General features: G+C 41.0%; 1 protein-coding gene across 9 annotated transcripts in view; it reads right to left on the bottom strand.

Moving 5' to 3' along the window:
* Positions 1-200: 200 nt before the first annotated feature.
* The window catches only part of PELI1 (pellino E3 ubiquitin protein ligase 1), a 46292-nt gene continuing 23055 nt past the window's right edge, over positions 201-23437 (bottom strand). For 8 of the 9 annotated variants that reach the window (XM_074817294.1, XM_074817291.1, XM_074817298.1 and 5 more), the window contains 6 exons: positions 9044-9188; positions 7810-7939; positions 6131-6232; positions 3935-4132; positions 3638-3826; positions 201-2677 (listed from right to left, as the gene is read on the bottom strand). In XM_074817294.1, coding sequence (XP_074673395.1) covers positions 2111-2677; positions 3638-3826; positions 3935-4132; positions 6131-6232; positions 7810-7939; positions 9044-9188 — 1331 coding nt within the window. In that variant the 3' untranslated portion in view covers positions 201-2110. Of the gene's footprint in view, positions 2678-3637; positions 3827-3934; positions 4133-6130; positions 6233-7809; positions 7940-9043; positions 9189-18680; positions 18796-23437 lie in introns of those variants that run through there. The other variant, XM_074817300.1, reaches the window with a different exon arrangement.

Below are 23437 nucleotides of genomic sequence, written 5' to 3'. Positions count from 1 at the left end.
ATATAAAACACATTGAGAGGTCACATCTGAAAGGAGCCATTCAAATCCACGACTGGGATAACACGCAAACTCTTCACAGTTGCTTCTTTTTTGTGATCTTAATCCACACGTGCAGAACAGACAATTTACGTGACAGCAGAAGGGCCATCTCCAGCCACCTGTCCCTTCTCTTGGAAACAAAGCAACAGACAATCCCAGAATTTCTATTTTTGAAAAGTGTTTACTCACGTAGTTTGAATAAATTAATTTGCAAATAAAAATTAAACTACAGTATACTATAGTTTGAATAAAATGATTAGAACAACTACAATACAGGGATTTCTTGCTGCATAAATTTCATTACTTAATGCATATAATCTGGAAAATGTCAAAATCAGTTATATTTCTATGGAAAGGGAGTAACAGCAGTTACTTGTACATGACAGCTAACTGAACTTATCATACAGGTTTCCTGACACATGCATTTCCTGAGTGAACCAAACAATATATATAATTTCTTTTTAAAAATGGAGAAAGAATTGACAGTCAAAGTAAATAATTCATGACATCTAAGCAACATAGGTCTCTTTTTAAACCAAGAAAATTTTAGAACAGCTTCAAAAGGAAAAATTAAAGCTATGCTATAAAGTACAGAAATTTGCTACTGTCAATTATACAGTACGTATTTTGGAAAAAAAAAAGTATGAAGCTGGCCAGAGAAGCTCAACTCAATCCTAAAAAGGTCAGGTTGTGTATTTGCCATGAAGCACAGTGGGTTAGCAGCAAAGCTGATGTAGTGCACTGGCCTTTTCTGGTGGAGAGAGAAAAAGGAAGGGTAGGGAGGGGAGAGCAGAGAGAGACGATGGACTGGAGCCCGCCGCAGCATGAGCAGAGCTCACACGAGCAGCCCGCGCCGGGATCCACGAGCCCAGCCTGGTCCCAGCTCGAGCCCTCCCCTAACAGACCGCTGACGGTGACAAGCCGTGAAGGACGCCGGGATGCAGGTACGCATCCCTCGGCTACCAGGGGCCGCAACTTTGTTCCGTGCATGGCCTCGATGAGCACTCGCACCTCGCAGCGGGGTCAAGGCAGGCACGCGAAGCCCAGGGCTCCCACGCGCCAGACGAAAGGCAGAACTTCCGACCGACAAGCCCGTCACAAGCTGGGACTGCGGTTGGTTCACAAATCACTCCCTGTTCCCCACCCACGCACACAGGCACGTCCACCTCTCCCCTCACCCCTTGCACCGAACAGCAAGGAACAAAGCGAGCCTCGTCTTTCAGGTTTGTTAATGTTTAACATCGGGAAAACTCTCACAAATGTCACTAATGCTAAAATCAAGAGATGTGTTAGCATGAAGGGAGAAAAAAATCCTTAATCTAGGCTAAGTTGCATATTCAAAGAGTCTGGTAAATATTCTCTTCATAACCAGATCTTAAGTTCAGTCCTACCAAAAAGACATTTTAAGAAGTCCTTCTTAGCTACCTTTCAACATGGTTAAAGCACACCTTTATGCCATCATAATTTGCATTAGCTTTGTTTAAAAAGCATTTTAACTATTCTAAGAACTCAGTACTTTAGATTAAAAAAGATTTTTCTACCATTTCCATCTCATGTTCTTCTCCATCCAGAACTACTCTACACATCCAATTGCTGGATGTAACACACTAGGACCATGCTACTCTAAACATTCTACGTATTTTCAATAATAAAGATAAATAGAAAAGAGTTAATATACACGTTATATTTTACAACGTTTGCATCCAAGCTGTAAACTAATGTTCTTTGAACTATTTACCCTCCATATACAAAAAAGAATGAAACAACTTTCAAACACCGTGGGCATGACTCAAAACCATTAAAGGGAAGGCATTGAAGTTTTCTCTACAACACTTCCTTCACCTCTTCAGAAGTAGTTAACTAAAAATAGCAGTTCTTCCCCCTTCTCCCCCCATTTCTTCCATTTCCAGACTTTTCTCAATAGAGAGGGATTTAGCTGTCGTAACAAAAAAACCAAAAATTCTTCATCTTAATGCAAACCAGCAAAGCCCAGAGAATACGAAAAACAGTCGGTTTAAAAATCAGAATCGCTTAGCTTATCAGTTTAGTGCAGTCCTCGGTAACACGTGTGTTAGTCAAGAGGTCCCTGGAAAATGAGTCTGATGTAACCTTGCTCACCAGCCAGCTGATGTGCACAGAACGGACAGGCTGCGTGAAAAGTGTGAGTACCATGAGGAAGAGGAATTTGGGACCAATATGCAGTTGTCTTTTCCGAGCACACGTGTCCACACGGGCTGAACGCGTGAGTTGGAGGTCCCGCATCCACATAAAATCCCGCTTCACATCCAAGCCACAGAGGCACGTAGGGGCCGACAGAGCGGCACATGGGGCACTCGCGATCCTTCCCGTCTCTCTCCTCTTTGTTTCCCCAGTTGTGATAGCCGTGGACGTGGCCACAGTTCAGGTACACCCACGGCTGCTTTTCGTCTACAACATCTTTTCTCTTCATGCTGGGAAAGGCCAAGGTGTTAAACCCCACGGGACACTGGGGCCTGGCTGCATTTATTTCCTGTCTCAGCGCCTCCAGGTGCTTGACAGTCGGGGTGCGTGAAAGCCCTTCCGCCGTGCGCCACAGCAGTGTTGCTCCGCACAGGTCGATGAGAGAGCCATCCTGGAGTTGGTTCGTTTCGTTCTCAACCTTGTGATGGGCAAAGAGAAAGGAGGTGTCACCTAAAGTTACAAATCTGCCTGGAAGATCCAGACAAAAAGTTTCAAGCATCTCCTGATCGTCCTATACAAGATACACATCGAGAGTCCGGTGTAGCTTCTCTCTCTTTTTTTTAAAAAAAAAAAACACCTTAAGACAACATTAATGTGTACTTCAAAAAAACAAATTAAGGCATGAAAAGCCCCTCTCCAACCGTAACAACTACTCTCACCTCCATCCTCCCCACTACGCTACTGAAATGCATCAGGGAGGAATGGCACAGGGCAAGTTTTGTTTAGACCTCCATCACATTTTGTTTTCTTCAAACACACCTTTACACACGGGCTTTCCTCTCCTCCAGGAAAAATCAGCTGTTAGCATTCCTAGTGAAATGCATCACTTAAGTGTTTGTGTAGCTTCTTTTAGTTTCTTTTTGCTAAGAGACCCCGAGTCATACCAAACCAAATCACCTCCTGGAAATGTTGCCAATGCTTTCAAAGCAAGAGGAAGAGGAAAACTCAGAATGCCAAGGTGGAAACGGACATCCAGGTATATAGGTGTGTGTCAACAAAACTATTATTCTATAAAAAAAGGAAAAGTGGGAAAACCTTAAAATCATGAACTCAAGAGGGAGAATCGGGAAAATACTCTTTCAAATGTGCACATGACTGAGTTTGCAGAAGAGCATACTGGACTGGCAGCTCAGTTTAGGAGAGCAGTCTAGTTCTGCAGTTAAGTACTAGTTTGTAGATAAACTCTGTCAGTTATTCAGGTTGAACAAGACACCTTCATGTATCAAGACAGACACATAAGAAGTCAGTGTAACTAATTACAGAGGTGACAGCTACACTGGATGAGGCAGATTAGGGCCTCTGTTTATGCCCAAGCTTCACCACTTATGGTTGTCCCCATTTTAAACACATTGCATAAAACATCGGTCACTACTCTTACCATTTTTCCCCTCTGCTGAGCTGATCTGGTTTCACGGAGGCTGAACACATTCCCACATACAGATATCTCTCTCCACACCCCTGGCTTGGAGTCTTCTGTAAATCCATTACGAGGATGCATAACAAGAACTCCATTTGTGGTTAGTCCATCCATTTGCCCATCTGATGTCTTCCACTTCGCAGCTTTCTCCTAAGAGAAATTTCATCAATGAAAACTTTTAATTTGGCCGAAGTGGAGCTATGAATTACTTTAAAAATAAGCCTCCACTGAACTCAGAGGAAAGATGAGTTCCCTTACCCCAAGAAAGATGTTTTTTGAGGAATCAAATCCTGCAGCATATATTCTTGCTGTAAAAGGAGGGTTACGTTCACATATGATTCTGCAGGCAAACCTCGATATAGTGCTCTGCACAGACTGCGTATCTGAATTACTCTGACTTCCAGGAACTGTATCTGTCACGACAAAGTCTATAGGACTCTCCGTTGACCGACCAATCTGGAAAGGGATTTAAAAAAAAAAACAAACAGCCTGTTTAGAGGTTTGTCTTTGGGTCTAGGAATATTCAAGCTCAAAACATTTAAAAGCGATCAGGAAAAAATCATGACATTCCAGTTTGAAGCATTCCCCTCCACCAATCTAAATTTAGTTTCTACCACCTAATCTGAATTGATGAGTTATTCCACCTCCATGTGACCAAAGTTATTCTGAAGGCTGAGTACAGCCAACTGAAGGAAGGGGAAATAAAATGATGTAATTAAGTCAATTCTGAGACAGTTTCCCATTGAAGGCCTTCTCATCAGAAAGGTTACACTCAGGTCAGCCGGACCAGCTGCAGCAGCGCCAAAACAGCTAGGAAACAGCAGATAGATGGAAGAAAAATGATATTCAGTGACTCTGCATGCCCAGAATATTCTGAACAATGACGGACTAGGTGGAGGTGCAGATGTAGGAAAATTAGATTATGTGAGCTGACTCTCCAGCTCTGGTGGGGCACCGAGAAGCAGCAAATCTGTCAGGAAAAACCAGGTACAAGATGTTTGTGGCAGGGAGGGGTTACATTAATATGCACAGAACAACAAGAATGCAACATCTGACTACAATTAGATTTTTGTACTAGCTATGCCTTCTTTTCTGTTTGCATGGAAGAATGAATTTTACAGTCCCACACAACGGTACTGGGTTTGATAGAACTGCATGGGTTTCACTGCTTTTCCAAGCAACTCATCTGGTCCTTTTCCTTATAAAGTATGAAGAGAAGTTATACTCCTCTCCCAAACATCCACGTAGCCAGGTTTAAAGCCCACTTACACACTATTTCCTTTCACTCCTTTCCAGAGCATTCAGCCTCTTATAAAATAGCTGGTTATACTAAGACTGATTAACTGCTGGACAGGAGACCCAAAAGCCTGAGGTGCTTTTTGGTGAAGGCTGGAGAGCTTTCATGAGACTGAAACTGCTTTGTCAGAATGTATTTTTCTGTTGCTTCTTGTGCAGGATAACCCATCAGTACAGAGGGACTGCCACTGGCAATTTTAGAGCAGCATACATGCCACAGCACGCCTGAAGAGAGAACACTTACACAAACAATAGCTTATGCTGCAGTTAGCTCATTACAGCCCTTTTGCTCTGTTGTAGGTATTCGCAGTTGCATAGCAGCTTCCTCCACCACTCACCAACACCTCCCACCTCTTTAGATCCTGCAGTGGCGTCACAGCTAAATGCTGTGACAGCAAAACTCCTTGCCATAAATTAGCGACGACAACAACAACAACAACAACAGAAAAATCAACGCAAGATCAGTCCAAGAATCAGAAGGAACAAAGCACATTAACAAACCCCAAAACAAAACCCTTCCTTTTGACAAAAACAGGAAACAATTATAAGATATGAGTGTGCACCACAGCTGCAAATGCGTTTGTGGTTCCTTCTCATACATACAGGAACTGCAGCAAAGTTGCTCTGAACTGCCAGCACATCAGAATTGGGCCTCCTCCTCTCCGCATTTCCCAGCGCTTCAGACCTATTTCTGGGTTTGCTTAAAGGAGTTAGGGGTATTTTTCACACCAGTTGTGTCAAAAGCTTTCCTGTATTTTTACACTGTATTTCTCCTACCCATCTTCAACTGGCTGATCCCGCATCCCTTTGTAAATGCTAGAACCAAAGTTCCAAGTGCTTAGAGAAATGTGCACTTTATTTTTCACTTTGCAAGGAGGGACTAGGAGACAGGTTACGTGACTTACAGACTGGCAACCAAAGGCAAAACCGTAATCCTGTGCATTAGTCATAAAAAACCCAACAACTTTCACCCCTGACCAAGCTTAAGAGATGCACAGATATACAGCCTCGTTCATGTGATGGCCTTGGGAATGAACAGAAGAGTGAAGTGACACATGTAAACATTTGGGTCTGAGGGAAAAAGCCTGTCAAGAGGTTGACTTGTTAGAAACTACCAAAAGTGAGTATACATTTATAGATCATATTTGCTTCACATACCTGGAACATATCTGTGTTGCTGTCATGTGTATATTCAACTACTACCGTCTGGGCCCGAGACAAAGTGTAAGATATGCTGTGTTGGTCCTTATTACTTATTGCCTAAGGAAAAAAATGCCAAATATTATTGAACCAGTGAACAACAACTCCACTGAATACAGCAGCAAAGCAGACAATACATATAACCAGGCTCTTGTTCTACTCAATTAATGCATTAAGGCAGATGGTCGTTAGTGACACACCTGTAGTTAAACTTCACAAAAACCAGTCCTGGCCATTAAAAAGAGGCTGCAGGATTGATTCAGCAACAGACCAAACTGGTCTCTTCACCACACGCTGCAAAATACACATAACCAAGACGTATTATTAGTCATGCTTTGTGTTGAGGCCAGTGTTGCTTTAACACAAAAGAACAAAACAAGTGAGTGCAAAGGCTAAAACTGAATGTAACACCTCCATGGCCCTCTCAGCCTGAACTTCTCCAACCACAAAGCGAGGACAAAAACTTAGTAATTTCATTCTAAAAATGGGATCCACATTCATACTGAAATCAGTGATGATTAAGAAGATATAGACAAAAAAGTCAACAAGTAGTGGTGGTAAATAGGGTAAAATGGAGAAACTCGGCACAGGGTGAAGAAGTAGCAGCAAAGTAACCTAGGTTTCAGTTTGTTAGTCTAGATTTTCATTCTGCAACTACCTACAAGGAACTGAACAAACACACTTCTAAATAGTACTTACTTGAAGACCATGAAGAATTAGCAAAAATAAATGTTCTTTTCACAGATCTCCTATAGATGTGATTCTGTTACAAGAACTTTGCTCAGCAAATATTTTGAGAATATTTTACACCATTCCCTGAATTTAAGAATCAATATTCTTAAGTGTTAAGATATTTAGGGAGTCAGACACTTAACACTACTGTATTTGTTTAAGAGCCTGATCTTGACACTGGAGATCTCTAAACAACCCCTAAGCATTCTCAAATTCCATTAGTTTTAATAGAAATGCTCCATTTGTTATTGAACATAATTGCACGTACACTTGAATCACCACAATAACAGAATTATTTCATGGTAATACCTTCTCTACAATATATTAGTTTTGACATGAAATACAATTCAACTTCAGGACCTAAGCCCTTCCTTTACTGCTCCTTAATGGGAACTCTGAAACTGATTACAAGCCCTATAAAACACGCCCTGCAAAACCCACCTGTCCTCATCCCTTGGGAACTCCTACCCACTGCATGGAGTAGCAAGTATACACAGAGCTTTGGCAAAGGATCATTTAAAAGTCAGCTTCACGTGAAGCAAAGTTAGCCCTAAAGCAGGAGTGAGTGCGAAAACAGGAAGTCTAGAACAGATGTCTGTAGTGAGTTTGGAAGGAAAACAAAATAGAAAGTGTTTTACATGACTAGCCTGTGCCCTGAGCATTCACGTTTCAAAAATAAACATTTTTCTTTCCGGACACAGCAAGAACTGGGCACCAGATTTGTTTTGCTGAACGGTTTCTTGCTAACCCTGACAGGTACCAAAAAACCTTGGATAAACATGAACTATTCTTTTCACAGCCAGAACTTCATGCTTTTTACATCATTCATCTCAGCGTAACAACTTCACTGAACTCTTTAGACAACACCAGTAGAAATAAGACTTAACTAGACAAACAAAGCTTACCTTTGCTGCTTGAGGGGTACAGGCAATGTGCACAGTGCTAGGTTTCACCCCATTTGCCTTGGGCCTTTTAAATAAAGCAAACCTACTTTTTCTTCTTCCTCTATCTCCATTTGGGAGAGACCCATTGTACCTATCAAAAAGCACAGAAAAAGAACAAAGTCCATCTTCCTGTCTTACTTAGCTTCTCATGAGATACGGACGCACAAGAACCTTCATTCTAAGCACAAAGTCTTCTTAATTAGTATGGTATTAAGAAGTACAGATTTCCAATTAATCACATTTAAATCTGAGAATTGATAAACACAATATTGAAACATGCCCACAGAATTACAGCATATACACACAAAGCTTGTAGGGCAAGGAATGCTACCCAGATTAATCTCAAAGCTACTAATCGACATGTGAAAGACTCAGGTCCCAAACATGAAAACAAGTAAGGTTATATGCCCATCTGTAGCTTTATCTCTAAGTGATGTGTTCACACTGTAAATGAAAGATTCTAAATACTCATCAACCCTGGTGGAGAGCTAGTATTTCAGAGAATTTTGACTGAAATAAAAACCCGTAGGAAATAGATGTGCTGTCCTCTGAGACTCCCATTTAATTCATTAGAAAACTCTCAGACTCTCACTTTGAACATGTCAACATAAACAGGCCAGCTGGCAAACTTGCTTTATTAAAATCTTCTGTTTGCACTTGAATATTAGTCAGCTACTACGTTCTTATAAAACTCCTTTTATTTTACTTGAAATCCTAGGGCACCTCTCCTTCCACATTATCACATTAGTCATCTGTCTCCGCATAACCTGGAACCCAATGGGAAACCCTTCACGAATTGGCTACCTTTGTCATGAAATACTTAACTGGGAAGAACACAAGGGCTGAAAGCCAACTTACACCTACTCAGGCGTTTAGAGCCCTACCTCCATGCTCACACTGTCACAAAAAAGTATGCACACTGCGGTGCAATTCTCCAATATATCCCATTACGTATGACACCTAGTTGCCACTGGAAAAAAGCAGCCCTCCCTCCACTCCTTCCCTTACATGAGATCCACTACCAAAGAAAAGCTGACCAGCTCACTGTTCATTTGCACGCTCACCAGATACACTGCAAAAGAGGGAGTTCAAGTGGTAGGTTGTGGGACCACCTCACAGCAACCTCCATTTTATCCAAAGTGCACCCTGAAATTCTACCTTCATTCTCACTTCCAGCCAAGACGCAAACACTTACCCTAATACAATCAATTCACCATATTTTACTGGTGCTTTTGATGGATGATTTTCTTGATCAGGAGAAAACATGAGCTTAGCTAATGACTTCTTCTCAAATTTCAGGTCTCTGATCAAGAGTTGTGGCACACTTTTTTCATTATTTCCTGTAAAAACAAAGATAAAGTTAAGTGTTAGAAAATACTCAAATCCATCAATTACACAAACCTGCATGCCTGTCTGATACAGTAGCTACAATATTTTGTTTTCCATATTTTGATTTTGCCTGAAATAATTTTAAAAACATACATATAAAACCACATCAATTAAGGTTGAATTGCCTGAAAGAACTATCAGATCACAAAAAAAACCACAGTCAATTTAGAAGATTTCAGTATAGCCATGATAAACATTGTTTTCCTTCATGCTAGTTCTTAGTATAAATGGTATCTAGCTTTGGTTCAACTATCAAGAAGTAGAGCCAGGTAGGGATTAAATTTAAAGGAAAAAAAAAAGAAAAAAGCAAGACCAGTCCATTAGCTAGAGAGGTAGAAGTTTTCATGAAAAGGATCTGATTCAGAGCTTTCCAAGAATTTCTGAATTTGCAGATGGAAGGAAGTTGTATGACAATTTGGTATCGAGTCTACCATACAAGTTTGGGATGTGCAATGCGATCTCTCATGTTCAGAGACACAAGTGATACAAACAGCTGTCTGAAGGAGATTTCCTGAGGGAATTCCACGTAATTCTTTATGTAAACAGTCTCTTGAAGTGCAATTTTTCGTCATACTTCTCCTTTGAGGGACAGTTCACACTATTTTTTTAAAGCTTCTCATTTCCAGACATCCCTGACCTATCCAACCCATCTCTGACTTTCCTATCAAGAAAACCTACCCAACAGAGCACTTGCTCAATAAAGAATAAATCAGATGCTAGCCCATTTGAGGCTTTCTTTAACAGAAATAAGAACATTGTCTCGGTCCTTCCAGGTAAGTTTTCATACCAACTCAAAAAGGTATTAAGCTTTTTTAACACTGATGGATAACATTCTGCCTTTGTGCAAATACACACTTTGGTCCCATATAACATTTCTCAAATCCTGTCATCCACTTTGATCATGACTACAATGCTGTATCTCCATTTTCTTCTACCTCAATTAGACTGTAGATATTAGCATAAAGATGTCATCATGCAGATTTTATCTACCCCCATCTTATGCCCTAACAACAGAGAAAAGGATGTGGCAGTGTTTGACACCCTGCTCACGTTTGTTCAGAAGCTGATGCAAAGATCCCTTTACTGACCTGATCTTTACCCTCTCCCAGTCCTCTCTGCTCCTTCACAGAAAAACTTGGCCTTCAACATCTCTTCTCAATCTACCAATTTCTTGTACAGCACGGATATGTTGATTCCCACCTGCAATCATCTCACAGTGCTCTGAAAATTCAGTATGCTCCTTCGTGCTTTCTTACATTCTATCCCACATATTTAGGAGGGCTTCACACAGGTACACACAAAGACATCTTACTGTCCTACAAACTTTGCTGTGATGCCTGCAGAACACAACCAGGTGGCTAAATCAAAACTTTCTTTTTCCTTGCATTTCTCGTCATTTTCCAGATCTCTTCTCCTTTGCTCTCAAGTCTGGGTACTGTGGTTTTCATAGTGCTTGAAATAAGAAGTTGACTGAAGACTGTTTTTGTGGTTAGCACACATGTAACATTACCACAATGGTATCCTGACCCACTGCTAGACGCACGAGCATGCTGTAATACACCTGATCTGCACAACACTCCTGTGAAGCGCCTGCATCCCAACTACACAACAGTTACACCAATATGGTTTTGTTGCATAGAAAGCAGTGTGCATTTTCAGTAGGCACCTATCCTAGTTCAAGCCTTAAGATATCCGTCATTTAGCTGGTGCAGAAAGTGCCTTATCCTGATCCAACGGGCCCTGTCTGTCACACAGAAATAGCAGCAGTGCCACAGGAGAGAGCAAAGCAGTATAGTTTGCTCCGAATCATTTCTAGATTGCTGATCCACGTGTAGCAGTAACTTAAGGGGGATGGTGAGGGTACCTGCTGTTGTAGGTGGGGCCCAAAGTCTTGCCTTTAATGAAAATTGACCTTAAACTCCTATCATGCCAGTAGTCATAACACATCGAAGTGGAGATTGTCCCGTTCGATAAACAGAGTCCCACAACATTAATTGTGTTCAAAGTTTTCATGTTTGCTACAGCCATCTGGGGTCTTCCTTGCCTCCCGGCATCACAAACCTGCCTTGGAGCACCACACCAGCACTTCCCTGAAACCACGTGCCTTTGAAGGTATCACAGGCAGTGGTTTACTGACATTAATACTGAACTACCTAGCTCTTAGTGTTTAATAGCGCTTTGTTCTCTAGCTCCATCTCCTTTCTGAAGTATTACTACTTAAGAAGTGAGTATAAATCTTAAGTATTTATCTGTGCATAAAAATGATATATTTTCTATAAAGTATTTTTACTATCAACTTCAGCATTTCTTGTTTTGCTTTTAAAATCTTCTTGCATTATAGCTGCTTATATATTTCTTCTAAAAACAGCTCCTCATGTTTTAATCTCCTCCCCAAATTATTAACCTATTTTCTACTTGAGTATTGATCTCCTCAGCAGCCACTCCCCTGCAATTCAGTCTTCTCCACATACAAATAATTTCATCTTGGCCATTGCATTTCTCATGCAATGCTTCACACTTCTCTGCTAGAATACATAATGGTTGTCCTTTGAATTGACATTTAACAACTCAGAAGAAATACTGCTATGAAATCTACAGCACCGCCCATTAGGAAGTAGCATAGGACTAGTAAATACCATGACAGGGTAAAAAAAGATTTTAATAGTATCCACGCAACACTATGGTGTTTGATAAAGAGCTAATCCATTCACTAAGAGAAGGTGGGAAGGCAAGCATTAAAAATAACTAACTTTTGCCATTAGTACCAGAAAAGGTTTGGTATAACTCCTCCTCTGTTCACCCAAGTGAACAATTTCATCGAAAGCTGAGGAATACATCTCCCAGTCACCTTCTGAGTCTCATTAAAAGTAATGACACATGAACAGTTAAAAGTGACTCTGCTTTAAAGAGTTACCTGAAGAGGTGGCCAGTAACCTCCTCAAGAGATAACTGAGCAAAAATCGTAAGAGGGGCCAACAGTTCTAAGGGGCAGACTTCAGCAATACAAGAAGTTAACTAGAAAATGCCAGTGTAAGGAAAAGTGTCCAACACCTAACACTCAGCTCGCCCTCAATACATTTTTTTGTTTCACATTTAAAGAAATCCAGCCAAGTTTATTTTGGGACCAGCACATATGATGGAAACCCACTTCTTATTTGAGTTAAGGAAGGTTCAGGAGTTAGAAATCTAGAGCTATCATTAGTAAAACAGCTTGCTCATACATTTTCAAAAGCATGGCTTGAATATTTGAACTTGATTTTTTTTTTAAAACATCTCAGAACTGCACACACCACTTTCACAACTACTAACACCACCCAGTTAACTCCAACTCCAACTCAAGCACATGTAAAATTCAGTGCCCCTAAAAAAAATCGGTACAACATACACACTACTTCTCACCCAGTATGATCTGCCTGATGCACTGTACCCAAAAGGAAGAGTCATTTCATTCCCAAAAATAACAAAGATTAATTATATTCTTCCAATGAGGCCCCAAAGGCTAGTCCAAGTGAAATCTGACATCTGCAAATAAAACTCAAGTGCTGATCCACCGTAGACAAGTCTAGTAGGTGACAGGATAACATGTCCACTCCTAAAATGGAGCAGGCTTACAGATCATTTAAAGCTGGAGAAATCATTTAAGAACTTATGGGAGGGAATGCTCTCAAACTGAGAGGAAGAATCCACTAATTTATATAATGGGCCTTCACTTGTAGTATAACCTGACCAGTTTTTATTCCTAGAATACTACAGGAAACTTCTTGGAAGTGTTAGGAACAGCTACTCAAAAACATTGAAAAGACAGCTTGGCCCCAAAGTGCCAGTATATAACCAAGGAACTGACTGCTTGAACAAAATATACGTAAGTTAGACTTTTTGCTGCCCTTTGCAGCAGCATCTCTGGACCCTGGTGGAATAGGCTTCATTGGATTAGGCTCTGAACAACAGACTGCTCTAAACTCCTCCAAGAACCATCAACACTGATGAAGAATAAGGTGTTAATTACAAGATCTCACCCCATCCAATATTCTTCCAAAATCACAGAACTGGCAGTGACAAGTTTTTCACATCAAGATCTCTGCTTCTGCTACAGAGAAGAGATCAAAGCCTGAAAACCCCTACCTGTGCACAGTCCTGTATTACAGAAGTGAAAAGATTTTGCGAGTAAAGCAACTTGCACACAGAAAAACCTGTTTTGGAAAGGCATTACTCGGTTGGGTAAGAGGTGAGCACAACTGTTTGCAGTTAGCACAAAACCACAATGTTAGCATCTTTCAGTCTCAAAAATAGGAAACTGGAACAGGAAGAACTCATGAACACCTAATAACTTTTTATTTTTAACACTGGTTTCTCTGGAGGCAGGAGAAAGCTCAATAAAGGTAACTTCCACACGTGCAACTGTTTTGAGAGACTGGAAAGAGACAACATCTAAACTGAAAAAAGTATTTAAAATTTGTTTTAGGAATGGAAATCCAAGCCTTGTTCTTCAATATTCACTTGAGTCACAGAAGGCAAAGATTGCTATGGCAGAAAGCAAGCCACAGATTTCTGATTACATTCAAGTAGAAGGAAAAGCCGTATCATTGTACTATCTCTCCTGTCACATTCAAATACAGACTATTCTCCAGGAGGACCTCACAAACCATGCTTCAGAGTAGATGAAGAGTTTAAGAGTCTGTCCACTTTCACTGAACACACCATTTTCAGTGGGGGACAAAGATAGAGTGAATTTTGGTTGATTCTGAACTATCACCTTTAGCATACCAGCCACCCTCAATGGTTCAGCTGCCTTTTCTGATCATGAGACTCATACACGACTAGTTTTTGGTGGCTTCAACAGAAAGTCTGCACATCTTATTTGCAGTAAGGCACAGCACCTTGTGAATAACTCTGCTATTTAATAGACCAAGTATGGCTTTTGGAATTGCAGCAAGAATAGCAGTGTCTTAATGGTTAAAATGGGGCAGGGGGAGGGGAGAACATAAATTCAATGAGCCCAAGCAGAGATTCATTAAACACTCGGCTGTGAGCTAAAAATACTAGAATAAAAGTCTCTTTGTAATAAATTACCATCATTTTCTAAACACAGAGCCAGCATTATAGGCTGCTAGCAACTGTAGCTAGTGCCAGACTAGCCCTTTTCTAAAATACTGCATTAAAAAAACCACTTTCACAGCATAAAAAGAAGTCCTCTGTCAATGAGTATATTAGAATAAAAATATGCTGAATCAGACGCAAAAATTGGATTTTTTCCCCCATTTTTGTAATATTATCTTAATTATGTTCTACATCTACATATTTTAAGGTTTAATATTTTTTTGGCTTTTAGAAATAAAGCACAAGACAGCTTGTCTACCGACGTTTTTATTTTTATACAATTTGCTATTTGTAGTTCTCCATTTACTATCCTGGCAATTCTCATATCCAGTTCTTCCCTCAGCAATTCTGTGCTAAACTGGGGGGATATGGACAAAATATAATCCAGTCCTTCTGACAGGTATACAGTGACAGGGCAAGAGGCAACAAACTGCAACACCGAAAATCCTGATTAGCTATTAGGGGAAAAAAAACAATCCAGAGAGGCTGTGGGATGTCCATCCTTGGAGATATTCAAACCTTTGCTACATGTTGCCCTGAACAACCTGATCTAAGGCAGTCCAGTCCCACTTTGAGTTGGGGGACTGTACCAGACAACACCCCAACCTGAATTATTCTAGGAATACAATTAATTTTAGGAAGCCCAACACAATTTTATCAATTAACTGGAATATACACCTGAGGTGCACTTTTGATCAGTTAGACATGAAGTATGCACAACTCCATTACCAATGAAACAAAATTTTATCATTACCCTTCTGAGATTTACACATTACTGTCTATAGCTTTATTTGTATTTAAAACCCCATACTGCTCTTTAAGCAAGAATTCACACTGAACAGTGCAGTTACCTGACAAAACACAAGTAGGACCCAAGTTTGCCAACATCCATTTACACATTTAAGCTCATTAGCACTCCAATTTCCACTAGGCAATCTTGTGACTGCAAGATCAGAAACCAAACTCCTCTGAATGCATGCACAGTATTTCAGTGCTGCATATTCTCTTCTGTGGTTGTCTCATCTCTTCAAAGGCAAAGTCTTGACGTCCAGATTTAAAGGACCAGAATATCAAAGTTAAGTCACCGTGAGACACAAAGGATCCATGCAGAATACTTGTCTCTCCAGATGAAGATATTTGGAAGCATGGAAGAAGGAAGAGGCAGTAAGTAATGAGAAAGAAGTGAAAAAACCCGAAGTAATTCCTAGACTGACTTTTTGTTTGATTATGAGTCCCCATCAAGGCCAGGTTGCCAGATTTCATAAACAGTATCAATGATGTCACTGCTGATCTCCGCTGGTGCGAGCAACAAGAAATCAGCTCCTTGCATCACTATGTTTCTGAAAGCTGAGACAGAGATTGAGAAATCCCCTTCTTCTACATGATGGTTAAATCACCACTGGAAAGTTATTCTCTTTTAACTGTTTTTCCTAGCAATCTTTTCGGAAGCTTTTATTAAAATAGTTTTTACTGAAGCAATCACCTGGGTAAAGGAGCATGCAGAAGAGTATGTGTTTATCAACCACAGTTTTCACACTTCTCCCAGTTTCCAGTGAAAAACAAGCTTACGTTTCCTTCACACACATACCTGGAACTTTAAATTCAGCAGGTTTCATATGCCATCTTTGAGATTAGACAGATTCTGTCTACAGCTTGCATCCTTCACTACAGATGCACAGGAAGGGTATAGTGATGCAGCTGTTATGCCTTCAAATTGTGTTGTCACTTCAGATCAGTAGCCCAACTTTACCTTTCTGAGGAAGCGTAATTGATTTTCTCCTTCTAGAAAAGGGAGTTTTTCAGCACCAAAAAAAAAAAGCGCCTTGGGAGTGTGGAAAACCAGTCCAGTGTTTTGCTTTTGTATGGCTTATTCTTTCCTCTAGTCTATACTGTTCACCTTTTCTTTTATAACCTCTGAATAAGCTTAGTTATCCACTATGTACACAAGAGCATCTTATGGTACAAAAGCATTGAAAATGAGACAACAAGGCCAAAGCTCTGAAACGAGCAAGCAGGATCTCCTGCACAGGATACAAAGCATAAAACAATGCGAACAACTATCTACTGCTGTGCCTTGAGAACATCTGTAAAAACTCAATAGAGGGGTTTTTCATTCTCAGAAACAGAATGAAAGCATCTTTTTACCATAGACATCTGCCATTACTGGGCTGGGCATCCTGGAAACAAGTCATGCAAGAGTCACAGCACACACACAAAAAAGCACATTGCCTGTAGACACTTTCAAAGGGGCATTAACTTGATACACAAGAGCAAACCTAATGCTTTTCACTAAGGCTACAGCTAACTTTTTCCAGTCTAAGAAACAGCAGTTTTAGCCAGATTGGCATCCAGTGTCCCGCTTCAAGTTCTGTTTCTGCCTCAGAAGCAAGTCTGAGCAGTTCTCAGCAATTTTAGGAAAGTCAGGAACAGCACTGTGAGGACAAGCATCCTTGTTCAATGAACAAGGCAAGTGTTTTAGAACAAGACTTCTATTATAGGCACCTATACGAAAATCTGTACTTTATGACAGTACTCAAAAATAGCATTCCTGTTCAGAAGACGGAAAAAATCATCTAAGCACAGGGGCCTGATTTCAATCAGACCTCTGCTAACTTCAGTGCTGTTACTCTGAACGCCACCAATGGGATGAGAACGTGGCTGGGCATATTAAACCTGGAAGATTTATGTAACTGCTAATGATCCACTCAGATTGACAAAAATCAATTCTGAAAATATTCCCCTGGAAAAAAATAAAATCCAGCATTTTTTTTCAGTTAGGAAAAGTAACAGCTGATCCTCCCCTGAGGAAACCACGATAGCCTCCTACAGGTTATAAATGATGTAATTCAGACTGTGTGTGGGAAGCTGAAAACATTTGTCTTTTAGCACAAGGTGTCTATTTTAAAGCTGTCACTGCAATATTATCTATAACCTTAATTAGCTGAGAAAGTTCTTCACCAGTTAAACAGCTACATTTACATGCAGTCTACACCCCCTTACCACCCATGTCCTCCACGTCAGCTTTCGGATATACCAGTGACGATGCACACAACCTCGTGCTAGGCAAAGCTCCTCCGCTGACCGCCCCTGAAGCATGGGGGCCAAACACTACAGGTGGTACTTGCTCAATCAGCTGAGCTACCTGTGAAAGTTATTCACACAAGCTACTTAAGAAGATTAATTTGCAGCTTTCTACATCAGTTTTTGGCTGTATGTGCACTTCAGCTGTTACTACAAACTCAGTATATGTTTTACTAAAAAGGGATAGTTTTGGTTTTGTGCTCAGATTATCAAATGAAGATCATTTATATAAACTGTAATGTATGAAGCCATAAACCAATACGACAGAGGTATGCTGGTAGAACAACATTAGGTGTTCATTAGCCATAGCACTACCTATTTGTATCTTTGGGGAGTGACTTGCAAAAGTACAAACAGGAAAAGAAAAAACTTTGTACAACAGTGGTACAACATGGCAAAAGTGCTGTTCTGATACAGAGAACTTTGCAGTCATGATCCTTTAAAATTATCCCCTTTACTGCCTTCAGACAAATTACACAGTATTACCTTAAAAATAAGCAGTCCCAACTTTCATTGCAAGTGGGTGACAGAAGCACAACTTCCATACGCAGATTAAGAGTTCATACCAAACCAGAGGCATTTTATTTTTAAAAGGGCCATTACGCATCTAGATGGAGCTTTTTATGCTTTGATGTCCAAGCCCAAGGAAATCTACTGTCTGATGCACCTGAACCAGAATACACAGCCGAGGACTCCGTGCTTGCAGAAAACCACAATGACTTCTTGTTCTACAGATCTGAAAGTTACCGTTTAGTTTTTTATGAGCCTCTCTGACTTCCTGATGAGGCATTTATGTACCAAAGTATCAGCTAAATAGGTGCTGATATGACACAAAAGCTTTTTCACAGAGCATACTCTATCATCTTGCAAAAATAGGAGTTACAATTACATTTAAAGCCTTTTTTGTTAGACAACACAAATATTTAACTGCTTTATGAGAAATTCCCCTTTGTATGATTTCATTAGGTAACGAGGACAGTATCAAGGCATCTTGCAATGCACCCTAAAAATAAGAAGTGACTGACACTGCTTACAAACACAAAGCATTTATTATACTATAATACAGTTTCAACATCTCTTCCTATTTTAGGCGGAAGGGCAGCCCGCAGACACACTGCCTGTTCTCAGATTTCCTTTCAACCACAGTACTGAACTATCTTTCAACTTCTCACCGAAAAACACTGAAAAACTGAGGAGGCTTTTAGAAGAGAGACTGAAACACTACAACACTAGAACGGAAAAGCAGTGGCATATAGAGCACTTACCAGTATCTTTTTGTCCTCTCAGTATTTCTACACAGTAGAGAAGAAAAAAACCACTCCTTCGATCTTGTTTAAAACCAGCCGAAATCCACCAACTCCTTTAAACCCGCAGCAACTGCCAGACTGAGTGCCTCTGCTCTGTGTGCTTTTACTTAAGCTGTGGGTAGCGCCTTCTGACTAAAGAGGGGCTGGCTCTGCCTTGCGTAAGCTAGGTAAACACCACTGCGCCACACACCATTGGCTGGAGTCAGAGCCTGCATCCTGCTCACCGCTCCATAAATTCATCCATCTCTGGCCCCAAAAAGGAAAAAAGGAAGCAGAGGGTGTGCTGAGCATGATCCTGCAGCCCAATTCCCCAGCAGCTCTGTGGATGAGGTTCTCGGAGAAACACTGATCTATTTCCTTCTTCGCTTCTCTTACATAACTGTACCCATGCATGCTATACCTTCTTTCTTCCTTTTTTTTTTTCATCATAATTTATTAGCCCAGCTAGCTTTCCTCACCTCCCACACAAAAAGTGGTTTCTTAATACAGTGAGAATTAAACCAGCAGCAACTCTTCAGGCACTGCCATCCCCATTTTCACTAATGCTCCAGAATTGGACACACAATACACCTGCAGACACCACCTGTGTGTACTGAACTCCCATGGCCAACCACGCTGTAACAGCTCATTCCTGTAGGATGCACGTTTAGAAAGGCAAATCTGCATGTGCCAGACCAGGTTCTGAGCTCATTTCTTATTCCACTAACATCAAAATCACTGCATCAAGCCAGTGGGTGGGATAATTTAAATGTCTGAGCCATAAAATGGTGATCAAGTTACCACAGCTTCCAAGTTACCACCTCTTAGAACTGATCATGCAAATGTTCTGAGGTTGCTGCATGTGTATGACGCAGTAGCTTAACCTTTACATCAAGTTTTACATCACAGTTGTAGTGGGCCAAGAAGGCGTGCACGATTACCCTGGCTCAAACGATCTATATGCAGGCTGGTACCTGACATCTTCAAATGCTACAGGTGACTACTGCTCCCATTTCTGCTGCTTGGCTTACCACCTCACTTTTGCAATCACAACTTTATGAACTGGTTTCCCTGATCTGTCCATGTTTTTAAAAGTTGGTTTACCTGCTCAGTTGTTTTTCAGCTGGATCTGTTTCCCAGCTGAGCTCACGGCATGGCCGTGCAGTCATACCAGTAGAACCGAAGGCAGGAAGGGCAGGCACATTACTCAGCAGCACTCAAAGCTAAGCGCTGCTGAACGAGCTTTTTGTTCATAATGCCAGAACACAACATAACTCGCAACTCCATGTAAGGCAGCCTCACTGCAGGAAACAAGGTAAATGCATACCTGTTTTCTCTCTCCTTGACCCACAGACAACCTTCCCCTAATACCGTAAGGTTGTCCTGTTACAGGATCTTGGCACCCACCTGAAAAACTCAACTGCAGAACACCTTGCCATAGGATATTCTGGATAATAAAACTATACATAGGCTCAAAGACACCTTTTTTCTCCCATCATAGATTACTAGGCACAAAGATACCACTTTGCTCCACAGAAGTTATTGAGCCACAGCTGCTGAAACCGAGAAGTGCTTGGAAAAACATTGATGTAAGGCGCTCCCTTGTTTCCACTCTTCTGGCCACCAAAAAAAATATCCCTGCTACTGAATACTGATCTGAGATGGTATGGTCATTATCACAGCTATCAGATTACTAAACTAGCAAAGGACTTAGGGAAAACACGAAAAGCCCAACTATTTTAACGCAAATCATTTTACTTATCTGTTTGTGGGTTTATTCTGTAAACCCGCTATACCAATGCAAGTGAGGGGACAGGAACCTTCTGAATCAATCTCATCAGTAAAGCCAGAGTCATCAAGCCACATCTTGAGATTAAAGTTGAGCACTCCTCTGTATCAAAAATCAATAGCCTCACACCACTGGCACACGAACCTAGGTTTTCCACTGGTAAACTGCAGAAGCTTACAATGGCACTTTTTACTGGGGTGGAAGAGTCACCTAACCCCACTTCCCCCATCATCTTCAACTATTTTATACTTCATCCTGGCCTATACAAGGTTGGCAGCTTTAATAATATTTTAACCAGGGCTAAGGGTTTGGTTTTGTGGTTTGTTGTTTCTGGTTTTTTGGGGGTTTTTTGGTTTTTTTGTTTTTTTTTTTTTTTAAAAAAAAGAAAACCACATCAGGACTGTATGAGTATCACTTAACATACAGATATGGCAACAAGAGTACAGAAGGTGCTCTGTATTCAGGTATTTAACTGTAGTGATAAGTTACATTGGTATGACCACTTCTAGGTTGCATTACTTTTCTCACACAAGCTGTGACACTTGAGTTACCCTGTTTCAATAGTGTTCATTCTGAAAAGCAGAATTTAAGACTAATTTGCTTCTAGAGCTCCCTCATTTTCTCATTTTACAGGTGCCACTGTTCAGATTCCACGTTAATAAACTTGTGCATTACTTTATGCTGGAGCCACATAAGAAGCTACAGAGTGAGCAACTGCAGGTGGATATGCCTTCTATTGTCCAGCCCAGCCTCCCACAGGTAACAATCCTTATCTCTACATCCCACCTGCCTTCGTATTACTGACCCACGATAGCCTTCTGTTATCACACAAATACTCCACATAATGCCCTTTTCATAGCTAACCGTGCTCCGTCTTAAAGCAGGTTTTTTGAGGGTTTATTTTGCCCCTAGCCACACTGCTGCATGGCTGCCTCTGAACCTCACCCTACAGAGTTTGAACGACTTTGTTTCCCTGCTCATGTTTACTCACAGCCATGCTCTACTCATCTGTTCTTGTGTCACCATTGTCCCTCACTTTTATTAGGAGGATGGTTTAATGATTTCCACTCCACACAAGAACCGTGCTCTGCCTCGAGGACTGGAAGCAAATGCCTCAAGTGTGCTGTCTCCAGGCAAGCTATGTGATTTTTCCTGGAGCAGAGATGCTGCCGACCATGCCAGACTAAAACAATGAAATCTGTAGCACTGCTAATTTCATGAAGTGATGCTTAACTGCAGGGGAGGTTCTTTCCTTGAAGTTGTTAAAAGAAATAAAGGGCTGTATCGTCATGCTCTTCCATCTGACTCACGAGCAGATGCTGTACAGTTTGATATAATTACGTGATTTCACATGACATTCAAAATGAGCTTTGAAGAGGAATGCATTTCTAGCTATATCAGTTAAAGAGCCTTGCAGATACAGGCAAAGGACAATGCTATGTTCTCTAGCGTGCAGACAGCCGAGAAGCTTGAATGGCAAGCTCTTCATCCTAGAGTTAACCTGATCAGTATATTACAGCTAAATTTTATGACGGACATTTTAAACATGTCTGTTGATAATTTTATTTAACAAAACAGGCAGGGAGAAGAATAAAAACACCATACGGGGTAAGTGCTTGCAATTACTGCACATAGGGTACAGCGGAGCAGACACTGAAGGAAAAACAGAAAAGAACAAAAACGTGGAAGACTAGGATCTGTAATGGTCCCAAAGGGGAAGTATATTTGTACACTCAATACTGAAGGCTGAACACACACTATACACCACCTTAACTGTTTCCCACAAAGTCAGTGGCTAAACTCTGACCAAAGCCAGCAATACCCCAAAAAGACAAATATTTCATGCATTGCAAAACATTAAACCTGTTAGGGGGTTCCTAGAAGTCTAACCCCAGGTGCACGGGGGATGACGAAAGGAGGGAAGATTACTGACTTGCCAGCCCCTTTAATCTTTCATTGTGTTCTGTCACATGTAATCTCTGTGCAAGGAGTTCCCATGTTATACAGTTAATAAAGTCATACTATAGTGTTTTAAGGAGATTATGGGGTGGGGGGAGCTGACTGAAGCCAAGAACATGCTAATTAGAGTATACAATAGAAATATTAATCAAATAATCTGCAGGAAGAGGAGGAGGGAAGGAAATGATCTAATCCCCTGCCCTACTGTGTGGTGCCTTGTGGCAAGTAGTAAGAAAATTCTTGTAAGGGCCGAGCAAACAAAGGTCCATTGTTACAGATACAGCTTCCAGAGAAGAACACTTTTCTGCACTTCAAGTTTCTGTAACATGAAGGGTAGATGGTACTTGACGAACTCTTCCACACTGACCACTTCTGGAAGGGGTAGGAGAGGCTAATTAGATTTGCAGCACAGCTGAGTAAGAGATCTAAGTAGAATCTCAAGTTCTTAAGGCACAGCAAATTCTCCTTCAAAGGGATCTTCCAACTCTAAAATGTCTGTCATCCAACCACCATGGTGATCTTTAGGCAACCGTGGAGCAATTCCTCACTGAAGCTGCAGTAGCCTAGTTAGAGAGGCATTTCCCGTGATGTGAGTCATACTTTGTCATCGGACAAACCTAACGAGCATTTCTTACAAAGTCCTATTACACCCTTAGATCTTTGTGTGCCTGCTCCTCAGGTACACCAGGGAAGCTCTTCTACAGCATGTTACCATCGATGCATATCCCATCGTGCAGACTGAAAAAAAACCAACTGGCCCTCAGTCTTCAGTTTGATCTCTGCTTTAGTAGGCATACATGGCTTTTAGCACCGTACCAACTCAGTCTTTTCAACTTCCTAAGGGAGAGACCCCCACCAAGGAAACTGCACGCAAGACTTCTGATCCTTGGACTGAGAACGTACTTCATAGTTAACCTTACTATGAGCTGAATGAATCTCAGGCAGGAATAAAGAAACACCTACAGGACAGCAGGGATACTGACTCTTA

This window comes from Strix aluco, chromosome 3 (assembly GCF_031877795.1).
Source record: "Strix aluco isolate bStrAlu1 chromosome 3, bStrAlu1.hap1, whole genome shotgun sequence".
Taxonomy (NCBI): Eukaryota; Metazoa; Chordata; class Aves; order Strigiformes; family Strigidae; genus Strix; species Strix aluco.
The sequence above is the reverse complement of the archived record's forward strand: the minus strand, read 5'-3'. Positions and strand labels throughout refer to the sequence as shown.